This window comes from Dreissena polymorpha, chromosome 8, assembly GCF_020536995.1.
Source record: "Dreissena polymorpha isolate Duluth1 chromosome 8, UMN_Dpol_1.0, whole genome shotgun sequence".
NCBI classification, from domain to species: Eukaryota; Metazoa; Mollusca; class Bivalvia; order Myida; family Dreissenidae; genus Dreissena; species Dreissena polymorpha.
Genome location: NC_068362.1, coordinates 23780892 through 23790142, shown reverse-complemented (window position 1 = coordinate 23790142; position 9251 = coordinate 23780892). Strand labels below are relative to the sequence as shown.

The 9251-nt window shown below is 37.4% G+C and overlaps 1 protein-coding gene across 1 annotated transcript; it reads right to left on the bottom strand.

Moving 5' to 3' along the window:
- Nucleotides 1-306: 306 nt before the first annotated feature.
- LOC127840384 (gastrula zinc finger protein XlCGF7.1-like) lies at nucleotides 307-8997 on the bottom strand. Its single transcript, XM_052368795.1, has 3 exons — nucleotides 8899-8997; nucleotides 1109-1810; nucleotides 307-542 (listed from the first exon to the last, which is right to left on the bottom strand). Exons 2-3 carry the CDS (start codon nucleotides 1779-1781, stop codon nucleotides 307-309), a joined length of 909 nt encoding a protein of 302 aa, XP_052224755.1. The 5' UTR covers nucleotides 1782-1810; nucleotides 8899-8997.
- Nucleotides 8998-9251: the final 254 nt, after the last annotated feature.

Sequence of the window (9251 nt, the reverse complement as noted above, 5' to 3'; positions counted from 1 at the left end):
ACTCTTTCATAATTACTTACATATAAGTTGTACATAATAATTCCTCATCCTTCAGCTCTTCAATGCATTATTGTCTTGCATATAATTGCCTAAAGAATCATATTTGATTCAAGTTTCAACCATTCAATATTTTATACATGGCATGTTACCCTATTTAATCTACTTCATTGAATCTGAAGAAGTGTAAAAAATAAACACTTAGATCTTAAAGAGATGTGTCAAAATAGTTTGCAAACTGAAATTAAAAATTGTAAGCAATAAAACTGCATTTATAAAACATAATCTTACTAATGACATGCAGTATAATTATTGTGAAACCACTTGTTCTTCTGTATGTATCCTCATGTGATCAGTCAAGTCACCACTTTGGTTAAATGCATAATCACACACTTTACACTTGTATGGAATTTCTCCTGTATGTGCCCTCATGTGTCTCTTCAAATGAACATTCTGTTTAAATAATTGACCACAGACCTCACACATATAGGGTCTTTCTCCTTTATGTAACCGCATGTGTCTCTTCAGGGAACCAATATGGTTGCCTGCATAAGCACACATCTCACATGTGTACGGTCCTGTATGTATCCTCATGTGTTTCTTCAAGTGACCACTCTTTTTAAATGATTGACCACACACCTCACACATGCACGGTCTCTTTCCTGTATGTGTCCTCATGTGCTGTGTCAAGTGACAACTATTTACATGCAAAACTACACGCTGCACAATTGTACTGTCTTTCTCCTGGATGCAACTTCATGTGTCTCTTCAAGTCACCACTTGTTATAAATGCTTTTCCACACAACTCACATTTGTACAGTCTCTCTCCTGTATGTATCCTAGTGTGAGTCTTCAAGAAACCACTGCTTTTAAATGATTGACCACACACTTCACACTTGTACGGTTTCTCTCCTGTATGTATCCTCCTGTGTGTCTTCAAGTTGCCATGAAATTTAAATGCTTCACCACACACCTCACACGTGTACGGCCTCTCTCCTGTATGTGTCCTCATGTGTGTCTCCAAGGTACCACGCAATTTAAATGCTTCATCACACACTTCACACTTGTGGTCTCTTTTCTGAGTGTATCATCATGTGTGCCTTCAAGTTACCACGCAATTTAAATGCTTCATCACACACTTCACAACTGTACGGTCTCTCTTCTGTATGTATGCTCATGTGTGTCTTCAAGTTATCACGAACTTTAAATGCTTCACCACAAACGTCACACATATACGGTCTCTCTCCTGTATGTATCCTTATGTGCCTCTTCAAAGTATGACGAATTTTAAATGCTTCACCACACACGTCACACTTGTAGGGCCTCTCTCCTGTATGTGTCCTCATGTGTCTCGTCAAGTTACCTCTCTGTTTGAATGCTTCACCACACACCTCACACGTGTACGGTCTTTCTTCTGTATGTGTCCTCATGTGTTTCTTCAAGTTACCACGCACTTTAAATACTTTACCACACACCCCACATTTGTACGGTCTCTCTCCTGTATGTATCATCATGTGTTTCTTCAAGTGACCACTCTTTTTAAATGCATAACCACATGCCCCACATTTGTACGGTCCCTCTCCTATATGTGTCCTTATGTGATCTGTCAAGTCACTATTCTGGTCACATGCATAATCACACTCCTCACACTTGTACAGTGTTTCTCTTGCATGTATACTCATGTGATCTGTTAAGTAACAATTCTGTTTACATGCATAAGATAAACACTGCACCACCTCTTTGACCTGTATGTTGTTGCATGGTCTGTGTACATGGCAGTCCATTTCATAGTCCTTGTTGCATTCTCCTCAGTCTAAGACAGCAAAATAAACATGGCATAACATTCAAACAAAGTCAAAAGCTTCAATCAGCCTCTGGGAAATCAGATTTAAAGAACCCACTAATATTTATTATAAATACATGTATGAAAAATCTGCTACATGAAACATATATTCATATCCAAAAGACAGCCGTTATGTAACAACACCCTCTATTATTACTATACCAAAGATCATCAGATCACATACTAGTAATTAAGTTCTTAAACTTTAATCAAATGTTCTTTTTACTTTCTTAGTTATGTGGAACACACAATCTGAAAGAAAAGCAAATAACCTAAACCAAAAAAAGAAAGCTGTGGTGACTTTAAATCACTAATCTGTGGTACAAAGTACAGGGTAAATGATTTGACCTACTGATTTAGTTTTTTTACAATGCATGACCAAGTGTTAATATTGGCAAGAACAAGATATGTGTCCATAGGGCACAGATGCCAGCATCATTCCACTTTTGTCTCGAAACAACACATACATTAAACAAGAAGGCCAAGATGGCCCTACTAGTTCGCTCACCTTTTTTTACAAGGCCTTGTTTAGTGCTTACCGGTAGTTGAAAATTCAGATCTCTAGAGCATATTAAATTGGTTCTCTTCTGTTAACTTTTGCAGTGTGAGCATATGATTAATTCTGATTGAGTACTGATCATTTGCATGTTTTTTTTGCAATGCAAACATTTTCAAGTAATGCTAATTCTACATGTGTTTACAAGGTTTTTGTAAGATTTGGACCTACAAATGTGGCCTCTAAAGTGTTTACAATGTTTCTCTAGAGCCAAATAAGGAATACTGCCCCGCCCACTGGCGGACATGTTTTTCAACGCACCGGAACCACTTTTGAACTCAACCAACATATCATCAAGACAAACATTTTGACAAAGTTACATAAAGATTGGGCATAAAATGTGACTTCTACAGTGTTTACAAGGTTTTTCTTTTTTTTGACCTAGTGACCTAGTTTTTGACCCAGCATGACCCAGTTTCGAACTCGATCGAGGTATCATTGGGACATATCTCCTGACCAAGTTTCATGACGATCGGACAAAAAGTGTGGCCTCTAGAATGTTTACGAGGCTTCTCTATTGCCAAATAAGAAAAACTGCCTCGCCCACTGGCGGCCATGTTTTTCAACAGACCAGAACCACTTTTGAACTCAACCAACATATCATTAAGACAAAACATTGTGACAAAGTTACATGAAGATTGGGCATAAAATGTGACTTCTACAGTGTTTACAAGGTTTTTCTTTTTTTGACCAAGTGACCTAGTTTTTGACCCAGTATGACCCAGTTTCGAGCTCAATCGAGGTATCATTGGGACAAATCTTCTGACCAAGTTTCATGAAGATCAGACAAAAAATGTGGCAAATAGAGTGTTTACAAGGTTTCTCTATAGCCAAATAAGGAAAACTGCCCTGCCCACTGGCGGCCATATTGTTCAATGGACCAGAACCACTTTTAAACTCAACCAACATATCATTAAGACAAACATTTTGACAAAGTAACATGAAGATTGGGCATGAAATGTGTCTTCTACAGTGTTTACAAGGTTTTTCTTTTTTGACCTAGTGACCTAGTTTTTGACCCAGCATGACCCAGTTTCGAACTCGATCGAGGTATCATACGAACAAATCTCCTGACCAAGTTTCATGAATATTAGACATGAAATGTGGCCTCTAGAGTGTTTAAAAACCAAATGTGGACAACGGATGGATGGCGGACGGACAGACGACGGACAAAGACCGATCACAAAAGCTAACCTGAGCAATCAGGTGAGCTAAAAAACTAAACTTTGGAGTTTAAAAACTCAACCTTGATTTGCAAGTTGTGCAGGATGACTCACACACCAACTAGAGCTTTGTCACAGACGTGACGTACCACATGCTGCATTGACACCGAAACATTTGCATGCTGTTGTCACAAATCAAGAGAAGCTAATTTATGGCGATGTTTTAGAATTATTATGCATTATCATTTATGGTCATTTTGACCTTTGACATCTTGAACAAATTCTTTTGCATGACACGCCATCCAATGACTGTGAACAAAACTAATGTACAGTCATTTTAAAATATCACAATGAATGAATGACATAGTTATGGCCCGGACAAGCTCATTTATGGTCATATATGACTTTTGAACTTCAACTTTCAAATGTGACCTTGACCTTGGAGATATCGACGTAATTTTTCCGCATGACACACCGTCCAATAATTGTGAACAAAAGTACCTAGTTATATTAAAATCTCACAATGAATGACATAGTTTTGACCTATGAACTCAAAGTGTAACCTTGACCTTGGAGATATCGACATAATTCTTTCGCATGACACACCGTCCAATGATGGTGAACAAATGTGCCAAAATGGTTCTAAAATCTTACAATGAACAACATAGTTATGGCCCAGACAAGCTCATTCACGCAAAGTGTGACGGAAAGACAGACAGACAGACAGACAGACAGACAGACAGACAGACAGACAGACAGACAGACAGACAGACAGACAGACAGACAGACAGACAGACAGACGGACGGACCGATCACTATATGCCCTCCTTCAGGTGCATAAAAAGGCCTGTACAAAAATATATGGGCCAGAACGAAACTTAAACTTGATCTGCAAGTCATGTAGATAGACTGACATTCACCAAAAAAATCAGGTATATATCTGCAAGCGTTTAGCAAAAACGCCCAGAAACTGTCATTGTAGCTCATGTTAATCAGGTAAAAAACTCCCAAAATAGAATTCCTGACAGACAGATGGATGGACAGTCTGATTTATGCCATCCTACCAGAGGCATAAGCGCATTTTGACAAAGTTCAATCCAAATAACCCACAAAAATGGCATTTGGGATTTTATAACTATAATTCTGAATATTGACTTTGTAAGCTAGTTTTTTTTTCGACGTGACGTATAGCCCCACATGCTGCACTGACACAAAATATTGTTCATGCTGTCCAATGATTGTGAACAAATGTGCTGAGTAATTTTAGAATCTCACCATGAATGACATAGCTATGGCCCGGACAAGATCATGTATGGCCATTTTTGACCTTTGAACTCAAAGTGTGACCTTGAACTTGGAGATATCGATGTAATTCTTTCCCATGACACAGCGTCCAATGATTGTGAACAAATGTACCGAATAATTTTAAAATCTCACAATGAATGACATAGTTATGCCCCGAACAAGATCATTTATGGCCATTTGTTATCTTTTAACTTACAGTGTGACCTTGACATTGCAAATATCGACGTAATTCTTTTGCATGAAACGCCATCCAATGATGCCATGGTGAACAAATTTGCCAAATGATTTTAAAATCTCACAATGAACGACATAGTTATGGCCCGGACAAGCTCATTTATGGCCATTTTTGACCTTTGAACTCATAGTATGACCTTGGAGATAATGACGTAATTCTTTCGCGCGACAGACCGTCCATTGATGGTCAACAAATGTGCCAAATGATTTTAAAATCTCACAATGAACGACATAATTATGGCCCAGACAAGCTCATTTATGGCCATTTTCGACCTTTGAACACAAAGTGTGACCTTGACCTTGGAGATATTGACGTTATTCTTTCGCGCGACACACCGCCCATTGATGGTGAACAAATGTGGCAAATGATTTTAAAATCTCACAATGACACGGCCGTTAATCACGCGCGCCACCTCTTTTTTGAGATGCGTTAATAAATGAGCCAATGCAACTTCCGAGGTGGCGCTCAGGCCCGGATGTTTTGAAATTTAACGGATATGTTAACAGGATGATTAGATTCAATATGATTTTCAAGACATTTCGCAATATTTTAACAAATCGGCCAATGTAGTGCGATTCAGCGATTATAAATTCATTTAAAAATGTACAGAAAAATTCAATCACAACCTATTTGGAAACGTAAGGACCTTTATAAGTTGTGGAATGGTAGAATTCGTAAATGCAAATCGATGTATTTTGCCTGTGTGACGAGCAAATACCCTGCCAATTAAATCGCTCATTACATAAAACGATTGCTTTGAACCTGTAAAAAACGTCGGCTTCTAGCCGATCTAATAGATAAATTTGCATTTTTCAAAAAGAGATGGAGCCAATGCCAAGGAGGTGGCGCTCAGATTAGCAGGTGGCGCCAAAGCACATTTATAGCTAATTTAAAGTGAAGTATTTTATGTTATGCTTTCTATTATGTTTATAGGACTTACATTATTTTTAGTAAGTTGACTACTTCAGCACATTTGAGTCGCGTGCGTTTTAATTAGAAAAAGTAGTTTTCTAATGATGTATTGATGGATTTAAACGATCGTTTTTGTAAGACAACAACATTTAACATGTTTTATACAAAAATGTCAACGGAAAAAACCCGAGCTATCTTCATTTTTTGGAGTTAATAGTGAGAAAAACAACATAACCGAGCCTAATTAAGATTTGTTGACCTTGGTCTTTTAGTAAATTAAGCATTTGGATTAACGGCCACAAAACATAGTTTCAAGAAGAAGTGTCATCTTATATTAATTTTGTGAACTTTCATACTGTATACAAATATTGATGTCGATGAATTATTTTGAAAATATTGAACATTAAGTAATTGGTTTGATTGAGTATTACAAATTGTTGTTATACACCGTACACTATGTTTCATTCATGTTGGTGACCTCTTAATTGAGTTGATCACTTATATATTTAAAAAAACTACATAATATTTATTACAGATTGTGTTTATGTTCTGTAAAGATTTGGGCCTTCGTATGCACGTTGAAAAATAAATTTGATATTAAAAATATCATTATCTATCAAATCTACGTCATGTGATAATGTCATTGCGATACGACTGTTAATTGATAGCATCCTGCATTTGCGCCACCTCCTATCATTAGCGCCACCTCCTTAGCATTGGCTCCATCTCTTTTGGAAAGATGCAAAATTATCTTCTACGTCGGAAAGAAGCCAATATTTTTGTGAATGCAGCATCTAATGTATGTTGTACGCAATCGTTTGATGCCGTTGGTGATTTAATTGGGTGGATATTTTCTCGTCACACATGAAAAACTCATCGGAATGCTTTTTAAACTCCACCATGCCACAGCTTATAAAGGTTCTCACGTTTTTAAATGGGTTGAGAATGCACGTGTCTGTACATTTTTAGACGACTCAATCTTCGCTGAATCGCACTACATTGCCCGATTGTAAAAATAATGCGAAATATGTTTTACAAACATATTAAACCTAATCACCCTGTCAAGTTGTCCATGAAATTTCAAAACATCCGGGCCTGAGCGCCACCTCGGAAGTTGCATTGGCTCATTTATTAATGCATCGCAAAAAAGAGGTGGCGCGCGTGATTAACGGCCGTGAATGAACGACATGGTTATCATAATGGCCTGGACAGGCTCATATATGGCCATTTTTGACCTTTGATCTCAAAGTGTGACCTTGATCTTTGAGATATCGTGGTAATTCTTTCTGGCAACACACGGTCCAATGATGGAGAACAAATGTGCCAAATGATTTTAAAATCTCACAATGAACGACGTTACGTTATGGCCCGGACAAGCTCATTTATGGCCATTTTTGACCTTTGAACTCAAAGTGTGACCTTGACCTTGGAGATATCGATGTAATTTTGCAGGACACACTGTCCAATGATCGTGAACAAATGTGCCAAATGATTTTAAAATCTCACAATAAATGACATAGTTATGGCCCAGACAAGCAATTGATCTTTGAACTCAAAGTATTACCTAGACGTAATTCTTTCACCCGACACACCGTCCAATGATGAACAAATGTACCAACTGCAAGTCATTTTAAAATCTTACAAAAAATAGTTATGGCCCGGACAAACTTTTGGTTTAAAAGGCACTAAGTCACCCCGTGACCTAGTTTTTGACCCGGCATGACCCATATTCAAACTTGACATATACATCATCTAGATACAAGTTCTGACCAAGTTTGGTGAAGATCGGATAAACTTTTTGGGACAGACCGAAAAACCAACACTGAAAAGACAGACAGACAAAGTGACTCCTATATGGCCCCCATTACCAATGGTAATGGGCGTATAATTATGAACAATGTTCTTCAAGATATCATATGACGTGACTTGTCATATGGTAACAAGGTTTTTCTGAAATTAGACTCGGCGACCTAGTTTTTCATCACACTTCACCCATAGTTTATCTTGGCCTATATATTTTAAACAGAGATAATGGCCAAGTTTCATCAATATTGAATCATAAAAAAGGCTTTAAAATGGTAATTATTAAAAAAAAAGTTTAACCTGGTGACCCAATTTTGACTCAAATTGACCCAAATACAAAATTTGCCTTGTTTTTGCCTTATTTAACATTCTGACCATTTCTCATCAAGATTGATTCATAAATGTGCCTTCTAACATAGTTACACAGATTTTCTAAAATTTGACCTGTTAAATTACAGGGTCCTCAATCTATCAAATCTGCCGCCGAATTTCGGCGGCAGTCCCCCACCTGAAAAGTATACTTTTTTCCCATTTTGGGGGGAAAAATTCCCCCTAAAAAAAATATTTTTTTTAATAGAAAGATGTGTCTCATGATTATTACATGTATATCTCAATTCTATTTCAATTTAATCTTTCAAACATACTAAATTATGACAAATGCAATGAATATAGTGCAAACATGTACAAATGTAATAATGAGAGAGTAAGTAAAAAAATCCCCCGAAAAGGGAAACGCCGCGAAAATTTCCCCCTCCTAAGGGCTGCGGACCCCTTCCCCCAAAGTAGTGTGAGGGCGCTGAATTAGTTTTAAAGTGATTGACCCAGGCTCTAACTTGGCCTGGATATTGCCAATATATAACATACTGACAAAGTCTTGTAAACATACATTTCACTGTTGCCTGTTACAAGCAAAATGTTGACTATGCTCAATAAATGATGAAGAACTTAAGTGACCAGAATACAATCTAGCTCGACTTGTGAACTTAGTGTTCAGGGAGGTAAACAATTATTACTATATAATGTTTGTAGCGCTTTCGCGAGACTTTCTAGTGCAAGGTAATTGATCTTTTGTTCTAGAGCTTACAGGCAAAGTGGGTATCATCTTATGGTTCCATATTCATACATCTGGCTAGGTTTCCCTCTTGAAAACTGTACTCAGTCAGGGGTCTTGGCTTTCTTCATTCTCTAAAAATAGTGTTTTAGATGACAAAATGTTGATAACATGCAACGCATTATATCCTACAAGATTTATCTTTAAACAAGTGGGCCTGAAAGGCCCTAAGTCGCTCACCTGAGATATCAAGATATATTGGGACAAATCTTCTGACCAAGTTTCATGAATATCGGAAAATAAATGTGGCCTTTAGAGTGTTAACAAAGTTTTACGATATCCATATAAGAAAAAATGCCCTGCCCCCTGGCAGCCATGTTTTTCAA